This window comes from Phoenix dactylifera, chromosome 6 (genome assembly GCF_009389715.1).
Source record: "Phoenix dactylifera cultivar Barhee BC4 chromosome 6, palm_55x_up_171113_PBpolish2nd_filt_p, whole genome shotgun sequence".
NCBI lineage: Eukaryota > Viridiplantae > Streptophyta > Magnoliopsida > Arecales > Arecaceae > Phoenix > Phoenix dactylifera.
The window spans coordinates 13,374,279-13,397,804 of record NC_052397.1 but is presented as its reverse complement, the minus strand read 5'-3'; the positions used below and the strand labels follow the sequence as shown (position 1 = coordinate 13,397,804).

The 23,526-nt window shown below is 37.4% G+C and overlaps 2 protein-coding genes across 2 annotated transcripts in view; one reads left to right on the top strand and one right to left on the bottom strand.

Annotated features, from left to right (window-relative positions):
* The window catches only part of LOC103705334 (QWRF motif-containing protein 2-like), a 28,311-nt gene extending 19,737 nt beyond the window's left edge, over positions 1-8,574 (top strand). The window contains exons 4-7 of the mRNA XM_039127467.1: positions 387-503; positions 598-687; positions 7,742-7,849; positions 8,184-8,574. Coding sequence (XP_038983395.1) covers positions 387-503; positions 598-687; positions 7,742-7,849; positions 8,184-8,252 — 384 coding nt within the window. The 3' untranslated portion in view covers positions 8,253-8,574. The remainder of the gene's footprint in view (positions 1-386; positions 504-597; positions 688-7,741; positions 7,850-8,183) is intronic.
* Positions 8,575-19,895: 11,321 nt separating this feature from the next.
* Positions 19,896-21,144, bottom strand: LOC103705284 (LOB domain-containing protein 37). Its single transcript, XM_008788944.4, has 2 exons — positions 20,728-21,144; positions 19,896-20,626 (listed from the first exon to the last, which is right to left on the bottom strand). The coding sequence occupies exons 1-2, from the start codon at positions 20,909-20,911 to the stop codon at positions 20,157-20,159; spliced, it is 654 nt and encodes a 217-aa protein (XP_008787166.1). The 5' UTR covers positions 20,912-21,144; the 3' UTR covers positions 19,896-20,156.
* Between the last annotated feature and the right edge of the window lie 2,382 nt (positions 21,145-23,526).

Here is a 23,526-nt window from a genome sequence, read left to right as displayed (position 1 = left end):
CTTCGGAGGTATTAGTTACCCTGTTTTTTCACCAAATTGTTTGCCCTTTAAGATTAGTCCACATAAATGTGGCATTGATTTGCTGAAAACATGATATTATGTTAGTATAATGGAGATTATTTTGCCGATCAGCTGCAAATGTCTAGGCAGCTTATTTCCCTGAGTAATTTTCTGTAATGGGAAATATCCAGTCAAAGTGTATTCCAAAAACCGCCATGCATGCTTCACAAAATTTGAGACAATACATTTCCTACAAAATGAATTTACTTATCTTAAAGAATTTTCGAGAAAATATTTCAGGATGATAGTTTTGCACTTTTGCTCATGATGATTTGAACTGTTTTGTTTGGTGTAGATTTAAACATTCGAATATTTGATCAATGCAGATGACTTATTTGGAGGAGTGGTCTCTTTTGGATAGAGATCATTCTAGTGCTTTATCAGGAGCTATCGAAGCATTAAAGGCTAGCACGCTCCGTCTTCCGGTCGTTGGAGGAGCAAAGGTTTGTACCTCTAGATATCCAATTTAATAAATTTATGTAGTAATTTCAGGCAAACTTTGCAAAGTAATGTAGTTGCTTTCTTTTTTATTAACAGGCGGACATCCAAGAAGTGAAAGATGCTGTTGGTTCAGCAGTTGACGTGTTGCAGTCAATGGGATCCTCCATATGTTCTCTATTGTCGAAGGTGATTACCTTCACAACATTCATTTTCACATGTAATATCGATTAAAAATGTTTTTTCAGTTTTCTGATTGATGAGCGTTCAGATATTTTCTTGATATAATATGGAACAAGTGCCTCTCTTATAATGTCTTTCTGTAGTCAATAACTTTGTCTGAACAATGTACCATTTAATTGTCATGTCTAAAAACGGTCAATAACTGGTGTCATAGAGAGTTACACAGTTTGTTGGGAGCAAGAAGAAACTGTCATTGGTGTCTTAGTTTGACTTGTAACCTATAAAATTTTTGGTTCGAACATGTTCCTGACTACTAGATAACAAAGATGTCTGCTTAATTTCACATGCACAGAATGCCATCTGAAAGTTCAGTTGTATAAATAAATTTATTGACACTCCACTGGTGAAATTATATGATTGTTATTCATCGTTAAATTTATTTGCTCTAAATGTTGTCGGAATATAAGTTTATGTTCATTGCTTCTAGTGTGTTGCGTATGAGAAACACGTTCGGTACAAAAGTAACAGTGGCATGTTTTGCTCATGTGAGGCAAATGCAAATAATGACCCCCCCCCCCCCCCCCAAAAAAAAAAAAGTTGAATATGATGCTAATATTTAATTACTAGCATATGTTGCTAGCATTTAATTACCATCTACCACAAATTAAATAGTGTTGATCTCTGTTGAATGCAATGTGAAACAATCAAAGGTTTTCATGTACTTCATCACTATTAACCTTAAACTCAATCATCCTATAGCATTATATGCCCAAGAAAACACATTGTATGAGCCAAGGTTCACCGAACTGGGCCGAACTGCCTGGTTCGGCCCATACCGAGCCGACCCAGTGGAGGACTGGGTCGGTTCACCTATTTTTTCTTGGAACTAGCTCCAAATTAGCTGGAACCGGTCCCGAACCGATAGGAACCGGCCGAAATAGGCCGAAACTAGTCGTGAACTGGCTGGTTCCGTGCGGAACTAGTGGTTCGCACCGAGTCGGACCAGTTTCGAACCGGCTTCCCTTTCTTACTTTTGTTTTAAAGGTTGGTTGGGAAGGCCCGAGATGTTTCTTAGGCCTTCCCAACCTGTCCGAATACCCTCCCTTCCTCAGGGCGAAAAATATATTGATTTAGTACGATTGAAGGAGAATCCAACCCTAAATAAGATATGCTTTCTTTTTTCTATCTCATTTTTTCTCCTTTTTTATGCCAAAAAATACCTTAAAATTTGCAAAATAAGAAAAGATCATGTCAAAATTTTTGATTTTGGATTGATTTTATGATATGTTGTAGATCTATTGATGATTTACACGATGACATTTTTTTAAAATTTTTCAAATTATATATAAATTTTAAAATATTTATATTTATTTTTTTATTTAAAAATGATTAAATGTATATAATTTATAGCAAAAATTATAAAAAATTTGTAGACGTAATACATATTTTAGAAGTATTTTCTGAAGTAAAAACATATTTTTCTAAATTTATGGTATTTGAACATAATTTTTAATTTAAAAATTATTAAAAATAAATAAATAAATAAATAAAATATAAAAAAATAGTATTATGCATTAGATAAATCAGATGTATTTTTTGAAGTAAAAAGTATTATCTTAATAGTAAAGAAATTTTGCTATTTTTAAATAATTGATAAACTAACATACTTAATAAATCTGCTGGAATAGAACCATTAAGAAAAAAATGAGCTAGAGCATAACATTAGTTGAGATCATGGATAAATACTCTCGGATTGGTACCATTGGAAGTGTAACACAGAATTCAAAGAAGAAGGGGTAACCAGGTTGAAGCAATACTTAGCTGGTGGTTATCTCGACATATCTGTGCTAGAATTGCCCACAAGAGGTTTGACAGCTGATGAAGAAGCACTTTGATGATTTCAAAGCAGCAAAAGAGGGTTTCCAAGAAGGCAGAGTGGACCGCCGAGCGACAAAGCTACCTTCTAATCACTCTAGGGAGTCAGAGAAAGGCGTCCGCTCGAGATGACAAGAAGACAAATTCAGACTGTCATTCAGACGAGCTTGGATGATCAGTGACAGCAGGATGAGGTGGCTAGGCATAAGGCTCAATTTGGGCCCTCATACTACAAGTTGAGCTCCGGCTCTGCGAGTAGCAGGGCAGATTCAGAGATCAGAAGGACCTTCTCAGTTAGAAAGGCCGTCGGCAGAGGCGGTGGCCATATTGTATCTATGCTGGAAGTTTTTAGTAAAAAAAAAAGTCTTCCAAGAAGATTCCACCAGGAGCCATTATCCATAATTTTGATGCACATGCCTTCTCCAATAAGAATTCGAAGCAGCAGAGGGTTCACCCAATGCTAAAGAAGGATATATGACGAGCTATTGGATCCTGGTTCCACTTCAGCCACATCCCAACAAATGTGGCAGACAATACACGTTTTGAATCGTATACTGGATTCTATTACACACAGCCACTGGCAGCCTATGATCCATACAGATACGGATATGGATATAGTGCATTTGAAGCATCGTCTTCCGATGGCTGCTACCTTACGCAGTTCAGAGCCTTTTACAAGTCAGATTTTGCTGCCGGCATATTTGGGTGGGCCTTTCCACAACCGTATTATCAGCCAGAGGATATTTTTCAAAGTTAGAGCTTCAGTGAGAGATCTGAGAGTACTTATAATCCGGAATGCATTTTTTATGGGATAAACATACAAAACCACAATGTCGCTTGGTTAGAGGGGTGGGCTGATGTGCCTCCTGATTATGCTAATGATTCGGATATCTACGAGAGGCATCGCCACTCGACGAAATTTTAGATATCGTTATGTATGATATACTTTAAATATATGTAATTGATTGCATTATTTTATATTTTTTACTTCACTATTTGATTTTAGGATATTTCATGTTGCTTCTTGTAGCGTGCAATATTTTACTAATCACTTTATGTTTTGTATCACTTTAAAATAACAAGATGCATCTTTTTGGTTATACTAGACTTATGAAAATATCAAAAACATCAAATTATACTTAAAATCTTCAAAACAAAGTTAAAAAAAAAATTGATTATAAATTAATCAAACTTGAAAAACTTAAAAAAAAATTGGAGTGCCAGTTCGAAACCGGCACGCCCAAGTGTACTGTGTGTTGGTCCCATACCGTACCAACTCGCCTACCGACCGGTAAGGGTCCCAGTCCCGATTCGGCAGACTTTGGTTGAACTCTATCGGTTTGGAGAAGCTGTTGATTGTTTGCCTTCAAAATTTAAATGAACTAATTATGATTTTGAAGTGGATGGATATGCAGTTTAGCTTATGTTGGATTGTGATTTAGGCTTTTCTACATTTTTATTTGATTTTATACATTTAGCTGATTATAGATGAGTCTGTAAAAAAGTTAAAATGCTGAGGAAAATGAGTCTAGTAGTGTTCGCATCTAGCACCAAACATCATCCTATATGCTCGTTTAGCCAGAGTGCCATCACCGAATGCTTATAATAGGGCATTGGTGTGAAAATTGGGTAGTGTTTGGCAAGAAGAAATTCTTAGATGTTCGAACTGACACCCACACCTAATGCTTATAATTGGGTATTGGATATCATACTTGGGTAGTGCTCGGCAAGAAATTCTTAGATATTCAAACTGACACCTCACTTGCATCCATACCCAAAACCTGCCTGATTTCATGAATATAGACCTAATCTAATATTTCCACCTAACCTTTGGTGGCAGCCGAATATTATTGTAATATCTCAACTAGCTTATCAAACAAGCAGTGAAGGCTATTCAATGGGAGGCTTATATTTAAAGGAGAAGGGTGAACAGTAGGATCAGAACATCAAGAAACAGTGAAGAAACAAAGAATGAGGGAAATCCAGAAATGGAGAGTGAGAGGCAATGAAACTTCATAAGGCAAGGTAAAAAGATGAAGAGCCATTGTTCTTCAAATCCTAATATAGCATTGCTAGGTCAGAAGGTTGTTCTAAATAACATGAGGGCAAGGAAGGCATAAAGTAAGTGTTAAGACTAAAGCAACTCCTAGTGACAGTCCAAGTAGCACCCAAGAGAAGGAAAAGGCCCGCCATAAGTGAACATGGTGGGTACTAAAGAAAATCGAGATGGGGCTAACAAAGACCAGAAAGGAGAACCAACTGACAAGGTTGGCTGATGCTATAGGCTGGACAAGATGATGACATCTGTGGGATTAGGAGGTCTTTGCAGATTGACAATGAAGCCTTCAAAAAATCATAATAAACTAGTGAAAAAAAGAAGGGTTTTGGAAGTGAAGGTGTCTGAATCATGCCAGAGGGTACCAGGGAACTTTAAATGCTTATGTTGGGAAGCCGAGGTCTGCTTAACAAATTCACATAGTGGTGGTCCTAAAAGATGAGACTTTTATGTGAAAATACAAATATCCAACCAAGGTCAATCATACCAGCCTGCCCTGCCCTGTAGTGACCATAACATACCAATAAGTTACCCAGGTTTGATTCGGTATATCAGCCCAACCAGTCCGTACCAATTTGAACGGAGCTGAATCACCCCATATCGCTTGGTACCAACCCGTACTGCTTGGTTTTGAATAGTTTCATAACCATGAGAAAAAAAGAAAGTGTTGGATGCCTGTGTAGGTACGGGAATGTACCTTACCAAATGTACTACATAAAGTGGCAATAATGAACACAGTTCTTGGTGCCAGTTTTGCGGTCCAACCTCCTCACATGTGATAGAGAATGGCTTAAGTAGCAAAATATCGACTACTTGCATTTTCAAGGCAAATGAGCCATAAAAACAAACAAGACAATTATGGTTTAATTACTAAGAAAAATTTCATATTGATCATGAATAGTAAAATCAACCAATTAATTGCAAGAAATGGCAGAAAGAAGCTCACAAATTCGTTAAATAAGATGAAAATGTTTGAAGAGTCAAGAAATGATTGTTGAAGGTTTTAAAATGGGTTCATGAAATTAAATAAATTTGGTATATGTTTAAAAACCAAATAAGGAGAAAGGCATCAAGATCCTTGTTTGAAAAACCCAATATGGGTTCTCACAAAGTTGGCCTAAGAAAACAATTCAAAAACTAAGATAAATTAAGTTGATCATATATTGTAGAAGCCTAACCAAATTGAAGTTTGAGTTAAAAAAGAGGGAGAAAAGGGGGAACATTTTCATAATAATAATGTGCCTTGCAAGGGGCATTTTATATTTTTATTGGATGGAGAATTGACACAAAAGATGACAGCTAAAAGCAGATATAACCATGAGCTATTGAAACATGCATTGGAAAAGGTCAATTTAGCATCCTAACAATCTTATCAGATTCGATAGTGCATGCAGAATTCCTGTGAGATGAAACTAAAATCCCCCTTTTGGAATTCACTGAATTTCCAATATTGGTTGTTAGAGGTGGATCTAGGTAGGTGATTGTCTGACAAATTTATCTAGTCAGCATATGATGAAATTAAAATCCCCCTTTTGGAAGTCATGGAACTTCCAATATTGGTTGTTAGAAATGGATCTCGCTAGGTCATTGTCTGACAAATTTCTCTAGTGAGCATATGATGCTATGGCTTGCATCTCAACTAGTCAAGCTAGTTAAGACTTTCTACTGGCAGATGGTTCTTCCACAATGCAACTACTAGCATTCACTTTGGTTCCAGATTATCTGTTAAGTAGATTCATTTTTATTAGGAATCAACTCGATGCATTTCACACTTGGCGTGCACGTGCATACAGTCTATGCAAACTCATACGAAGAATAAATGGATACATCAGAGGATGACAGTTAAAGTGTGTACATTGTGGTACATTGCAAGTTATAATAGATTACTACCAAAATTCTAGCATATGTAGATTTTTTATTATATTTTCTCATAAAATCTCAAAGAAAGGGGAACTTTTAATTCATTTCAATAATTTTTTGCTAGCATATGTAACTTCTGCCAGCTTTTGACATAATTGAGATTTTCAAAATAAAAAAAAAGAATCCCAAAGTTTGCTTATTATTTATTTAGCACATATTCTGAGGGATTAGCCACCCAATTGGTTGGCCCATAGTTGAGTAGGATTAAATGCACTGCAGCATGCACCTACCAAGTCGCCCAATTCACTTACTGGTGCGCCAAGTTGCTTGCTATGATCCATGAGAGACCACTTCCTAGGTGCCCAAGCAATCACATAGACATCTTGGTATAATAATCGCTCAATCAATTCTTCATTCATCTACTTGATTTAACATTTTTTTAGTTTGTAATATATTTTATAAATTAACATTTTAACATGCCTCAAGACATACGTAATGGACATTTTGTATAGATATCCATCAATGGTAGATAGTGCTTTTCCTGAGACATTGTAATTTGTACTGTCTACACCAACCCACCCCCTTCTCTCACACACAATCTAGCCAAACTTGTAAATGGAAATAATAGAACTAGTAACAATGTCAATGTTCGACTATGTACATTAACACAGATATTTAGGTTGTAGCGGAAAAAAAAACAAAAACAAAACAGATATATAGGACCCTGGAGTTCGTTGATGCCTGAATAATAGAACTAATAACAATGTTAGAGTTTAACTATGTACATTAACACAGATATTTAGGATCCTGGAGTTTGTTGATGCCTGAAACGAATTGTTAGTGGACAGCATTTAGTGTCTGAAATTGAGCAGAGAATGGAAGCAAAAGACAACCTTAGTCCAGAACTCATTTTTTCCAGTTCTGACTGATTGATTCAATGGGCTGGACAAAAATGCCAGCCATTGAAGATTAATGTTAGTTAATTAATGTTAGGCCTCCGACTCTCATATAATATGGAAAGCTTAGTCGTTATTGTAGCAATCTGCAGAAGTTAAAGTTTTGATTGTTAATATGTGTTGGAAAAGAAAGAAAAAAAAACCGTTTTCCCCCTTTATTTTCAATCTTTATTTGATCTTATTAATTTTCCTCAAGTATGATCGAGCTTGCATTTATTCAATGATCTCTCTCTCTCTCTCTCTCTCTCTCTCTCTCTCTCTCTCTCTTTCTCTCTCTCTTATGTACCTCATATGTATAAGGCATTATCTACAGGTAGAAGGAACTAGTTCCTTGGTGTCTGAACTGGCTAAAATGGCAGCTCAAGAGCAAGCATTACTAGATCAATCCAGAGATCTCTTGTCCACAGTAGCAGCTATGCATGTAAGTCATACTGCCAGATTTATTATTTTCTGGAAATGGTTTAACTTGCTACATGATATGATCACATTAGGAGGCAAATGGACACGGCGTGGGTGGAAATGTAATCTAAAAGTCCCTTGAAGTGTGCCCCATCCTGCATATGTAATTGTGGGCAATGGCATGCTTTACTGGGTTGTCTGTGCTTGTGCGTGTACATGTGCGCGAGCATGTACATGTCTGTTGGACGCCACCCACCCAGCTCCCGATGCAATCTCATTTAGAACAAGCTAAAACCATCCTCATTTCCTTTCCAACTTTCACATATTGTCTGTATTAACAAACGCTTGGACAACAGGTGAGACAATGTAGCCTGCAAGGGCATATAGTACAGCTAAAACGGAAACCCAGCCAGATGAAATTGTAGAGCCAATTCTGTTTCTGCCTTCGTGATCACTAACATCACTGCAACCTCTTCTTTTTCTAACTGGAGATTGTGCCAATGGTAATAAAGCATGGTGGTTTGTTGGGAGCGAAGCGAGTGCCTCTAAATCTTCTGTTGATCTCACCTAGGGTGGCTGATTCATGTATTTTTGTATGGATACTACCACAGGAATGGCCTTTTTCCTTGCAGGATATACATTAGCTGTATACAGAATACTTTTTTCCTGTACTGATCAAAGAAAAGCTTTTGTATATATTAATGCTTTCTTTTTGGTTGGAGAGAAGGAAGATCACCAGTTTCTTTATCAAAGTGGTTTTTGTATCTTGTCCATCTTTTGATATATAGTTGTTCCAAAGCCCTAGATGATAAAGTGAACATTGTTCGTGTTGCTTTGGTGCTATTTAACTGTGAGCCGTGCACTCCTGTGTCAAGAATGATACCTCTTGCTATCATGCTATGAATGGCAAAATCAATCAAAAATCACTAAGGAGTCCTTATTCTTTGCACTTCCTTTCCCATCTGTATCCATTTATATACTTCGCATTTGTTTTGACGACACAAGGGCATGGAATCTTTTGGGAGGCCAGATGTCAAAGGTGATGTCAGTACCAGTCTGTGAGGAATCTATGCGCTTCAAGCGTCTCTTGTGGCTTGCCCAATGTTCAGATCCTTGGTTGGATGGTGACACTGAAAAAGATGTTCATTTGCCACCTGGTTGTTAGCAAGTCTGTTTATACCTCTCCCATTGTAATGCTAATTTCTTTGAGATTAACATTATGTGACTGTGTTACTGCTGCTGTTTCTCTACATATTCTTCAGGTGTTAATCTTCTCGATCGTCAGGAGTTCAAAATTTATCTTAAGATTTGCAATCACAATACTTATTACACATGAACCTTCCCACCAGACAAATCTTACTAATTTGAACATTTTAGATGTGTTCATCACATACACATGCATGGAATAGATGTGCTCTAAGATATTTAATATGACTGCAGGTACATAAATATGGATATCTATTTTATTGATATATGCATGATGCATGTATTGAGCTTGTAAACTGAGATCAATGAATTTCAAGGGACTCTATCAGCTAAATTGTTCCACCATGCTCCAGTCCAAACTCCATTGTCCAACTATCAGGGGTGGGGGCTGCACAGCATCTTTCAGGGCTAGATAGCTAGGGTTCATGATAAGATCAAAGATGATGGGCTGAATTAAGATGGGGACAAGAGGGCCTTTTCTTGCAATTCATTTTCTTTGCCTCTTTCCTTCCAATTGAAAAGAAAGGATGAATGCATGACATTATATATGTTAACTTTACTGGCTAGTTTACAAATTTATATCACTCTCAAAAAATGATATATTCATGTGCAGATGATATTCTTCCATGAATTATATTTACGCATTGAGCATTCAAGAAAGTTAACATCACACTTTGCATTCACAGGCTGCTAGTAAAATGTCAAATTCATACTCATAAATTAATATTCTCCAAGTATATGAAAAGCATATACTCCAAAGATCCCTTTATTAACAACGATGAGTAATACTAGGCAAATCACTTTATGGGACAAATTTAATTAAACAGTTATATTCATCTTTCATCAACATGACATAGTTGGACTTGTATAGAAAATAATCCTATTGACCAATTACTAATAAATGATGCACAAAACATCAACTATTTTATAGGACTTCTTTTGTAGAGCGGTCCTCCAAGTATTACTTCTTTGATTTTCTCTAAAATCACTTCATATACATCAGATCACAAGCTAATTCATACATCGATCCATAATGAGTTCTTATCCTCATAGTAGCTCTTTAGTAGACTCCAATGATACCCATTTTTTAATTGTAAAATACTTTGTCTCCCTCCAAACCTTCCAAAACATTTCAAATTCATGTTTTTCTTAAACCATCAGGGGCAAAATTAACTTTTTGATCCTTAATTAACCACCGATTATATATATATATATATATTTTTGATCGTATTATTTCAATCAATATATTGACAAAATCCAAAATATTGGCTGATATAATATATTCATATCAATCAATATTTTAGTTTTTAAAATAATTTTTTAATTAATAAATTTTAAATTTTTTGATGATATGCAGGGGGATGTCTGGTATTTCAGTAAGAGCCGAACAAAATCAGAGGATCGGCGGCGGCAGTGGCGGCGGCGGCCCGAGAGCGGTCGTTTCAACTTAGCCTTAACCAGATGAGCAGCCTCCCATGTTGGCTGGCAGGGCCAGGAGCAGTCCTTGGAAGGATCCTATTGGCCGGTAGCCATGTCCGAATCTTTGCTCCTGCCGTGCCAACCGTGTCACGTGACAAAGACATACCCGTTGTGATTTCGGCGGCCGCCTTGGGAGCGGTTCCACCGCCGGCTTCTCCAATGTCAGGGGTGTGTGTGTGTGTGTGTGTGTGTGAGAGAGAGAGAGAGAGAGAGAGAGACACCATTTGTCTTCGACAAAGAAAAGGTACCTTTGTAGAAATCAAATTGGATGGAACTTTTAACTTATCGCAAGATATTTCTGTGCAGATCCTGATCACCCAGCCATTTTTTGATCCAATAACAATATCACAGCTAAAAATCATAATCACCAACTTTAATTAAAAGAAGAAAAAAAGCATCTTGCTGCAAATAAGTTGCTTTATGATTTCCAAATATACCATCCATGGTTTCATTGGCTAGCCACCTAGTTCAATAAAATATAATAAAAAAACTCCATACAGAGAAACCAAAAAGAAGGAAAGGGAGGTTAGGAGCTTATATTTAGCTGAATTTGTGCATACATAGTGGTAATAGCCTAATAGATGGGCAAATGATATGGCTTGGTGCACATGTAAAAATATTGTTACAAACTTGCAATAAACTCAAAGGGCAGGATATGTGGTTCAACATTGTTTGAAATTGATATATTTTTTTATAAAAAGTTGCAACTATAAAAATAAAGTGATTTTTTTGCAAAATTCCTAAGATAAAGGTTTAATCATAATAAATTTTATAGAAAAATAACTACTTAATATGTCAATCTTCAAAAAGGGATCATCACTTTTTCAGTTCACACATTTAACTTAGTCGATGCATCCATATATATATTGATATAGAATGCACAGACTACTACTAGCCAGTATATATATATAAAATCAGCGTTATGATAATCAAGAGCATTAGAATATAAATGGTCCATCAAAAAACTAAATTAGAATATTTACATTAAAAAAAGTTTACAAAAACAAATAATAGCTTTCTACTTGCAAAATTTCCTTGATTATAAAGACGTTTAAAAATTAAAACTTATTTTCAAGATTAAAAAGGTTCATTGAATTGAAAAATATTTGAATCGAATTAATAATGAAATGATCAAATAATGACTATTATAACTAAATATTATTTATAAATAATATATCTTCATTATTATATAAAATAAATTATCAGAAGACATTTGTCAGACTAAATGTTAAATTACATTCACTTTCCATATGTTAATAAATATTTCTAAAACTAATAAACTTATCTTGTTTAGGGTAGGGCAAAAAAAAAACTTCACCAATCAAAATAATAGTAAAGATACCAAGTTGCACAAATTGTACTACAAAATTGATTAAAAGAGACATTTGCCTTATAGCTGATGTTGCTTTTGTTTCATTGGCATGACTTTGAACTTGTTGATCCACTTAACGTTATGCTAAATAAAAAATATGCCATATTAATTATCTATGAATCTATATTTCTAACTTTTTTTAAAGTTTCTCGAGTTCAAATTTTCTTTGATAAGAAATTTAGTAAATATATATAATCTTATATAAATTGAAAGGCTTTGAAGCTGACTGCCTGAAAGTGCATCTACAAAACTGTGCGACTCCTACTGCTTTCTCACACTCACCTTAGGCCCACCCAAAAAAAATATTTCTAGAATTCTACCAAAATATGAGTTTTCCAATATCTTTCTTTAATAATTCTTACTTGTCCAAAACTCTTTATAATTAAAGTTATCTTATCTTCTATATTTAAAAAGTTATAAATTAAACAATAACTTATAATTAGTATTGTTATTTGAAAATAACTCATATATTAGTTTTTTAAAAAAGTTTGAACTTTTCTCTCCCTATTCATTTTATTCTTCTCAATGATTAAAAAAAAATCCACAAAGTACATGCACCCCGTCTTAATAAATCTGACAAGTTGATTTTTTTTGGCCCCATTTTTAATGGCTCAAGGAATGGCTCTCGTATAAAGCTCCTGGAGACGGTGGGATGCGTTCCTATTAGTGTGACTCCAATTTGTTTATTGTTACAACTATTACAATTAACTCCTTACAAGGTCTAAAATGATGGAGAACTCATAGCTTCCGAAATCTTGTATGTAGATCCCTACTTACTTCTTTTGGTACAAAGTCGTACTATTAACGGCCGTCTTTTTTTTTGACCGTTAGGTGCGTTACTTTTCATTCCTCAACCATGTGTTTTTGCAATTTGACCCCTCAAAGTGTTGATTCTATAAAATCATTTCCATCAAAATTTAAAAGTTTTGCAAAAACAAAAGACATATTGGAAAGAGAGGATGTCTTTGTAATTTTAGCACAGTAAAATAATGCCCCTGTATCAAAGAAATAACATCATGCAATATAGGAAGATGGCTGTAGGTTCTTTGAAAGGGCAGCATTTACAAGAATGGTCATAATAATAAAATATGCAAAGTGAACCAAATTCTTGGAATCCTAGAGAAGAAGAAGGGATCTTTCATATATATATATATATATATATATATATATATATATATATATATATATGTTTTGAATTTGCAAAAAGGAAATGCAAAGGGGAATATAACCAATATTAATATGGCAAAGAAACAAATTGCATGTCACTTTCATTGGCATAAGCCATCAGAATAATAATAATAATAATATGTGGAGCACTAGAGAAGAAGATGGACTTGTCACAAGCAACATCTTATTATTTTTAATTTCTATCTCACTTGCTATTTTCTATTAATCTACTTGCATGGCTATGTTTAATAAAATACATCATTATGAATTTAAGATGTTAAAAGAGCATATTCTCCACAATTATGGTATTAATTATGAAGGGCCTTTGACATTTGTGCATATCAAAAAAAGTAAGTTAGGCTAGATTCACTCCAAACTTCTAGGAAATAAAGCCTATGCATTTTTAATATATATTGAAATCATGCGTGACTACTTTTTTGTTTATTTTGTTTTTGTATAATATATCGACCCAATGGTTTCCAAGTGTTTCAAGTATTAAAACTATAATAGGCCATGTATTTTGCTGTGAGGATTGAAACATACACATATTTATAATCTTAGTATTTTTTTTAAAGAGGTTTTTATATTTCATTTGGACTTAATGCTTCTGATCCATACCACACCAAGGCATTCTAATCTCTTGTGCCAAAAAAGGCTTTAGGAGCACCTTGACTTGATCCACTTAAAAAAATGAAGATTAATTAAAAAAATTACCTTAGGGTAAGTAGTAATCACAACTAAAGGTATATGTAGATTTCATTGGTACTTCATGTTGTCATGACATATAATCTATTCAACAAGACATAATTTATTCAACAAGCAGTGAATATGCAGTCATCTTGTTCTCTATGGTGGATCATAAATTTGATTAATTTGATAATGTGATGAAGCCTTCAAGAGAGAGACTTACCAAAAAAAAAAAAAGCCTTCAAAAGATGATCAGTATCTTACATTCTAGATAATCTACTCCTTCATGACTTGGAATTGCAAATTCTATTTTTTTTACGTTACCTATTTACACCACATCCTTGCTCAAACTGACATGTAGGAGAAATGCGCCTAAATTAGCCGTATGGGGGAGTGAAAATAGGTATAATGGACATCTCAAGAGCTAAGACCGAATGGACATCGTATAGAAGTAGATCAGAGACATCTAGTAGAGGCTGATTCAAGAGCATCTCACAAGAGGCCGAATACATGAAATAATGGTATGCTGATATAAAATAGGTTGAATGGATATATAGTAGGGGATTTCACTGATTAAGCATGACTATTGATCTAGGAGGTGGTACATGGTCTGTGAGTTTGTAAGGTGGTACTAAATTAGAACATAGAGAAATAGTAAATAACTAGCGTCAGTTACCATAACCGTGATGAGTGGAAGTAGATGTGGCTAATAGCTATCAAAAGTAGACAGTTATTTTATCCTAGTATAAGTAATGAATTTTTACGGACACTTCGGCAATCAATTTACTATATTTTATCTTATCTTAATCTACCGTAGTTTTTATTTTAGTAGTTGTAATTTAGCTTTTACTACTGTAACCCAATGCTATACCCCTATCTTAGCCCAGTACTACACTCCTCTACTATAGCCTAGTGTTACACCTCTTATCCATCTTCTTCAAATAATGATGTGATGATGGTAAAAATCTTTGAAGATTATTTTTTTATAAAAAAGTATTTGAAGGTCAAAATATCTAAACCATATTACTTTTTATCCTCTCTTTGATTACTCTCTAGCTAATCCGACTTCAACAGCAGGTCCGTATGTATCCATCCGTAGCTACTAGACTTGTCACCATTTTTTTCTATCATGATTTGGTGGTTCAAATATGAACAAGGGAACATCCAAACTTATTTGCCTAATTGCGACCAAGTACTTGCTTGCTTGGAGATGATAATCGTATCCCTTGATTAGTGTTACTGTTGCAAATTTGTTGCTGACGGTATATAAAAGAAACAAACTTATTGATTGTGACAATTAAGATTTAACATCGCTTTCATATATAGTGAAATATTTCTTATCTTTGATCCGCTATTCTTGGTGGTACAATTAGCCCATAGAATAACCAGTAATTCTGAGCCACAGTTTTTTTTTTTTTTTAATTTATAAGTACATCGACGACTCATATACAACGGATATGAACATAGCCCAAAAAATCAGAAAGAAACAGAAACTATAAAGTAGACAAGACCGAGTCGTGTCTGTCCCAAATGACATCTCCGAATGATGGGCTGCATAGGAAGCCATCCAAAACGCAGCACAGTTGGCCTCCCTGTATACATGAGTAGCGTGGAATGCAATACATTTGTCTAAAGATGACGTATCATGAATCAATCGCATGCTTCCATCTGACCACCCAGAGCTTCTTCTTCTTCTTCTTTCCTCCTCCTTCTCCTCCTCCTCCTTCTGCTTCTCCTCCTCCTCCTCCTCCTCCTCCTTCTTCTTCTTTTTTTTTTTTTTTTTTTTTTTTTTTTTTTGTGTGGAGAACGAGATCTATTGGATGCGGTTTTGTCTGCACGATCATGTCAACTCCTGCAGCGTTTGCTCCACCATGGAATAGTATTCATGTGAACTTTGTTTCCATGGTCTTTGCTCGTCAGACAAAGTCAACACGACTGTACCCACAAAGTACGCATGTCATCATCGTTCTCCTTTCGGATTGGAAATAAATACTCCCACTCACACCTGCAACTTATTACTAATTAAGGAGCAATGTGGCTTGTCTTGGGCCAAATCCAAAGTGGGAATTCTCACACAAATAAGTGACACAGCTTGTAACATTTCTTTTGTTTTTCCTCTCTTTTTTTTGTTATGTTAGCGAAAGCGTAGCACTGCTAGTGGGGAAATAATAAATCCTTTGTAGTATGGTCAAATACGTGTGAGGTGCGATGAAAACAAGACTGAATCATTCATGTGGATTTCCTTGCCATGAATTGCATGGAAGCTTTCTTATGCTGTATATTTAGACAATTTTTTTTTGGCCCTTGCCAAAGTTGCCATCAGTTTTGGTCTTATTTTAATGTAAAGCTGGCTCATATCTTCAGCAGTTTGAATCAGACGAACAACAATTTGAAAAGGCCCTACCATTAATTATCTAAAAAATTATTAGTTGAATCATATTCACCAATTCAGTAATAAACTAGTTCAATCAAGAACCAACACGTACGAAAAAAAAAAGGCATGGTACATGCATGTTTGCGTATATTGGTTCATAGTTAGACTGCAGCACCATGGCGTTAGATTTGATCGAACCAAAAATTTCACCACCAACCAAGTTAAGAATCTTAAATTGGGTCAATGCCACCTTTATTTCCGTACCAGAAATTGAGATCTGATTTTCACTTTAATGGCCTCCCAACCAACTATTGCGTCGATCCCCTCACAAACTCCTTCATCTTTTTTTTCTTCCTCTTTTCCCCTCCTTTTTTTGGGGTCAACTGGAAGCACCTGACTGACAGATTTATTGCAAGAGCTGTAGAACTTCGGGGGAAAAAAAAGGAAAGGAAAAGAAAAGAAACAAGCAGGATTGTGTTAATTTGTTTTTTAGCAGATAACTCCTTCATTAGCAAATAAAGTACAAAGTAAGCCCATGAATTAATCTACTTGTATTCTTTGAGTTGCACCTCACAAACATGCTTAAAATGTTTGTAATAGACTGAGCAACTTCCTTGTTGTTTTCATAAATCTTTATTTTTTTTTTTTGTTAGAAAAAAAATGGACACAATCATGTCCAAACAAACACTTCTCTTCAAAATAACAACAGTAGCAGTAACAATACTTGTCATGAATGACCATTTGTTTTAGCCTAATAACAATAGTTGTGGAAACTCGGATCTTTTTATATGTAATTTGAGATTTGTAGAACAAACTAATTTAAAGCGAACTAATAGGGATTTTGGATTTTTTTTTTTTTTTTTTTACGGATTCCACTGGGCACCTTTGTGCAAACTAGGGCTGTTTTACTTTCGTTGTTTTATTTATTCAGATCCAAGTGGACCAAGTCATTAATTCCATAAAATCTATTCCGGATTACCAAGGCAATGGCAGTTCCAATGGGTTGGTGAGTTGCACAGAAGAGAAGGATCTAAGGATAACTACACCCCAGAAACAAACTAAAGAAATCCATGGATCTTTGTCTATTGACCTCGTCAGCACCAAAGAGCTGGAAGTTTCAACATGGCCGGCCCCATGTTGGATGGAAACGACGCGACCTTAGAAAAGGTAATGTGGATTCCGCGTCACAGATCGCTATATATAAAGCCAAAGCAAACCAATTGGATTATCTTAAGCTTATAATAGCCCCAAGAGCCACAGCCACCCTTGGCCAATCACGTTATAAGCCTCAAAACTTCTTTGGGGTCATGCCTTGCCCAATGCCATACTTTCCAACCTAATCTCGAGTAGTTTAATACTTTTGTTATTGCTGCTGTTGTTGTTCGATATTTTTGATTCTCTGTCGTGGATGAGGATGCAACGTTTGAAAGTTGCAAGCTAGTTCCTCTCGCTAAATAAAACAAATGACTCTCTTTGGATTCATCTACATGCATGTGAAAGTATGTGAAACCCACTTGGATAATGCAAATTGCTTGGACAAAGAGAAGGTAATTCCACAAAGATTTGGATTTCCTTCTCAGTCCTCCAAATGAGGCGAGATTTTAATGATGATTTGTCTTAATGGCGCCTAAAGATCGATGGGTAAGAGTTTGACCCTGGCTAGAGCAATCTTGGAACATGAGAATGGATGAATATCCTATAAGAATCGAGGTTAACATCCAAAACTTTTGCTGAAAATTAGTTAAGAAGAGTGATATGCCTCGGATCTGACCATTGGTGACCTAATCAGCTGACTAATGGAAACTCATCATGTGGCCCCTGCTAGATGGACCATAAAGTCGATTAAAGCTTCTTCAATGGATGGTTGCTCCGTCTACAAACACATGCCCTGTGCAGTTAAGTCCCACGACGTGTGTAACGTATGAAAAGTTACTGCTCGTTGAGCAATTAAGATGCATGCCCACCTTTTTCATTAACTGACATTAACCCTCAACCTATATAAATCAGACATTCTAATATTCTCCTCTACTTTCATTCCTCGAATCTCCACTACTCTTCAAAACCTATCCTGATTTTGGTATCAAAGGATTCCTCGCAAGATGAAGTCCAACAACCTTTGTTGCTCTTCTTTTTCTTTTCTTTGTAGGTTCGACCTATTGCTCAGAGCATAATTCCAATTTCTAACTGAGCCAACCAAGCACCAACAGAGAGTGCCATCTAAACACAAGGCTTCCACCCTAATTAGACACCAACCATACTTCTTTACAGTTATTTATCAATTTGTAGTTTGGTTTACCTTTTCCTATTGTTGATACCATTTGAGATAAGATACATGGTGCAACATTCTCTCGTTCTCGTATGTGTTGGATACACACGTAGTTAATGATAGCTACGCTTCCAAATTGAAGTGCCAAGAGACCTAACACCAAGGTCACATCCTTAAATTAAGTACATGATTCGGTAGATGCACTAACCCTTCACGGTAATCTGGCTTCATGGAGACAACCCTTTGGTTACGTTCTTCTTGCATCTCTCGCCCTTCAACCGTTTGGTACCATCTACGCCTCACAATCGTTTCCCTCAGCAATGTCCTGTCATTTTGCCACTAACAAAAGCCAGTCCAAAATAATTTGGACAAGGGTTAGTGCTCCTTCCAATGCTCGCAACCTTTTTACCATAATATCATATTTAAGCTCCATCAGAAACAGTAAAAAAATAACACACATGATAACGTTACAGAGATAACTTGCCCCTTATGAAAGAAAAGTTATATTCTATATAGTAAGCAATTATTTTATAAGCCTCGTGCATCAAATGCTCATCTCAATATATTTTTATAAAAATAAACAATTATAATTATCAGCATTATTGCCACATAATGCATTATTATAGTATGCATCTAGCCGTATATGCTTCCAATTACAACTGTTTATTTTTATAAATCTCATAAATCAAACGCTCACCTTAATTTTTTTATAAAAATAAATAATTATGATTATTCTTCAACCTAAAAAAAGAACTCTACGACATCCCATCAACAACAACAAACTTTTCCTGGTCGAGAATATTTGGATGGGAAGGCAAAGCAATCTGCCCTGTGCTAGCCGGTGATGGTGGTGGTGGTGATAGTAGTAGTGGGGGCTCCACTCGAGCGTATGCGGCGAATTGGGGCCAAGAGAGCGCAGGTAATGGAAAAAAATTGCAAGGAAGAAAGAATAGAAAAGAAATGAAACGAAACGATATTAGCCCAAGTTTAGCATCGCCCGCTTTTGGGGAGATGGGGGAGTGGGGTTGGGCCCCACAATCCCGCGTCATCCCCCACTCCACAACGAGGGAGGGGGGGAGAGGAAGCGCCGAATTCGACGCTGACATCCGCCGCACACTTGCAATGCGTCGCAACTTGCCGCCCAGTGGACCCTACCATCATCCTCAAAATACCTTGCCCACTTCGATACGGCTCTCCCCACCTCCCAAGAGCCGTCCTCTCTCTGCACGCTCCTAATCCTTGTATTTTATCAATTTATAGATAAAAGTCGAAACGTCAAAATATCTGGATAAATTCGAGAGTCCCAAAAGCTCAACTGGTTGTTTTAGTTTTAGTTCATTGAAGTAAACGTGTCGCCTCCAGAGTCTTCGATAGAAGCAAATGGTCTTAAAATTACCTGGGGTGGTGCGATGCCGCGTCACCCCCGACGCGGCGCCATGCCCAAGCGTGCCCTTTTTTTTTTTTTTCCTTCCAAATTATTATAAAAAAAAAGGCGGAATGGAGAAACACAGGCAAGATGAAATAGAAAGGCCTTTTTATTTATTTAATTTAATTTAGGATAATACACTTCGTAGTTAGGAAAAAGAGCGGTGTGCTTACCGGCCCTCTCATCTTCCCCTCGGTAGCGGGAATCCAGACCGGTAGTTACAGCAGGAGAAAAAGAGAGAGAAAAAAAGAGGAAAAGAGGCAAAACAAAAACCCTCGCCGACTACGATCGGAGCTCGGAAATTACCAGGACACACATACGAGCGACAATTAATTTCGATCAAGAGCTCTTCTCAGACGAAGAGGTTGAGGAGTTGCGGCTGGCGATCGCCGCCGCTCTCGCCGCTCGTCGTCACGGACCCCTCCGAGGTCATCGAGGGAGTCGCCGGCCTCCGCCTCTTCTGCTCCCGAACCACGGCCGGGGACCCGGGTGTCAGGCAGAGGTCCAGATCGCACGGCGGCGCCGCCGCGTTGTTCTCGGCGGGGGAGGCCTTCGGCCGCTTGGCTGCGGAGGATAGGGGCCACCCTCCCGCCCTCAGCCGCCCGTAGAGGAACCCGCCTTTCCCTCCCACGACCGCGGCGACGTCGTCATGGTCGGCGGCGGCGGCAAGCTCCGGCAGCGGTTTGAGAGTCCCGCCGCGGAGCACCGTCTCCACCGCCACTTGGCAGAGGTGCCAGTTCCCGCCCCCCAGGAGCCCCACCGCGCCGTTCACCGGGTTGATCGTCCGCCCGCACGCTTCGAACAACAGCGACTGGAACAAAGCTAAAGATCCAAAGACAAGGGTAAGAAAGCCAAGAACTTGGCATCAAAAAACCTCGGAGGGGAAGCTAGCTTATGCTCTAGCGGGCATTTCGTGGGAATACCAGGGCGCTGGGACTCGGGGACAGCAGAGATGAACGACATGAGGCCGGCGCGGCCGAAGAATTTGGCGACGAAGACGGTGGCGTGGCCCTGAGCCTCGGGGCTGTCGATCCACTGGAGACACGGCCGGAGAATGCAGGCCTCGCTGCATCCCTTCCGGAGAACTCGGCAGCCATTGCAGCTCATCCTCCCCTCCTCTCTCGGCTGTCAGATCTCATCAACCGGCTGTCCGGTCGCCGGGGACGCAACCAATTCCGGACCCTAGATCGTCGGAGATTTCTCACGCAGGTGAGAGCTACTTCTCCTCCGGCTTAATTTTTCTAAGAAAAAGGAGAATTTTTTTCTTCCAGTTACTTGGGGAACAAGAAACGAGCAAGGTTAGGGGAGGAGGAGGAGGAGGAGGAGGAGGAGGGACAGGAGGCGGAGAAGCTGGGGGTGGGGGAATTTATAGGGGTCATCGGGGGTTAGCTTAACTCGATGTTGGGGTTAAGAAAGTTGGGGTCGGGCTACCGCCTTGGGTTTGGGATTAAAAGGGGGTCGGGGGATTAAGTTCCGAACTCCTGGGGTGCGGGGCGACTCCGTGTTTCCGCGGCTGGTCCCCCTCTCCACCGTCCGATTCCTCTGTGGCGTAATTATCAATGTGCCAACTTGTGGCATCTTATTCCTATTTCGTTTTAAAAACTTCTCTTTCACTAAGACCCTCCGTTAGTTTTGAATTTACAAAAGAGGTATTAGCTTTTAGTATCTGCGCGATAACCACGGGCGACACCCTTTACTTGTTCAAACTGCCCCGTCTGCCTCCCGTCTAGTCTCTCTATTTTGCAGTTACGCCCCCAACATGCTCCGAATATTTATATACATCCCTTGATTGGGATCGAAAAAGTTCCAAAACCTTTACATTTTTTTTATTTTTTTTGCGAGGCGGCACAGTTGCACTGCTTTACATAGATACAGCCACTAGCATCAGAAAATACAATATCACACAGTGGGAGAGGCACACCTACTCTATATTTGTATCAGAAATACCATGCTCGAACTTTTCTCAAGCACCCACCTATCCTACGTGTATTGCAACAATCCCAAATTGTCGCATAGGGTATATAAGAAATTCTCCATAAGCTTCATCAATCAATTATCATATTTCTTAATCGTAAGATTCTTTTCTATCCCGACGCACTGGTAATAGAATTCTTGCTTCAACATTGGCCATTATGCTAATTTTTTATAAGAAACCTGATATTTAATTTAATGCCATAAGCCACACAAAGAAGCCCTACCTCAGCTCCCATAAACATTACTCTAGCAGCATAACATACTAATGTTTGCGACCTTTCTTATGCCATCCAACTGAATAAGTTAAATGCTGCTTTCAAAAGGCTGGATTCACTTTAGCAAAAAAAAAAAAGAAAAGAAAGGCTGGATTCAACCCTAGGTTTTGAAAGCAGGAGGCACAATGGTTGGATATATAAATTGGAACTTAACGAGTATGCTGCATGCAAAATATCTATCGTCCTGTACTGCATGTTCATGGTACTTAAATTTTATCCTGTAGAACCTTTGGGCTTTGGCGGTGGTCCAGACGCCTTTTTCTCCATTGGGAGGATGAGAATGCGCGGTGGCGTCCATAATTGATCGTAACACCACGGAACTTTGGACAAGTTGAGAGTGGGAGGGGTTCCCATCAATTATTGGAATCCCGTCTCGGTGACAGGCACCAGCTTATTCAGGGACAGCAATGGGCGAGGACAATCCCCACAAAGTGCGCTTACTTTTGTCCCCGTAGCTTAATTTTCTGCACTTATTTAATGCTCTCCAGCTTTGTTTTCCGCGGCAGCACTGCATTAATTTGCTTGTGCTTTCGGTCTTGAGTTGCACCTAGAGTCCTGACCAAGGACCATACTTGCTTGTGTTGTTTGAAGGTTAAATATTGAAGCCTTCTTAAAAGCATATTGGAAGGCATCAAGGAGTCGTTTGGTCCGAAATAATAATAATAATAATAATAATAATATAGTCAACGAAAAAGTAATAAAATGTTTTTTTGTTTGATTGTAATTTTTAAAAAAGAAAGACGGAAAAGTTGTATTTTCATAAAAATATAATTCTTATATTTTATGGAAAAATTTTTTCTATTAAAAACATAAGAAAGTTACTTTTTCGTGATCCGAAAATCACTCCATTTTTATTTTTTCTAAAAAAAATTCTTTCATAGTAAAAAAGCATTAAATACTTAATTTTTATTAAGAGTATAATAGAAAATACATATAATTTCTTCAGAAAAGTAAACGATCAACCAAACATAAGCAATCATGAAATCTGTCACTTTTCCACTGTCAACCAAACATGCCAAAAATATTTTTCCAAGTATCTTTTTTTCAGAAATCTGCTTTTTAAAAATTATATTTGTAAAAGGATAAATACTTTCCATGAATCAAACGAGCTCTAAGAGAATGTGGGTTCTCTTGTCCAAAGCAATTGGTAGGTCTGGTGAATAATTAGATGGGTTTCTTTAAGAGAAGCAATGGTGAGACAACCGAGTTAACAGTTATATACACCGTCATCGATATTTGGAATGTTGTCAGCGTCAAGCCTAATGTGCTTATTGGTGTGAGTGGTTAATTACATCATTATCTACTTAAAATCAAATATTTACTTTCTGAGAGAAGAACCATGCGCTTGCTGTCAAGATTTTGTTGTTCACTTCTTAAGGAGGAGGTTTCTTGTTCCATTGTTATCAAAGAGCATTTTTGCTCGGTATAAGCATTGCGCACATGAGCTTAATTATCATCCTGGTACTACTAAAC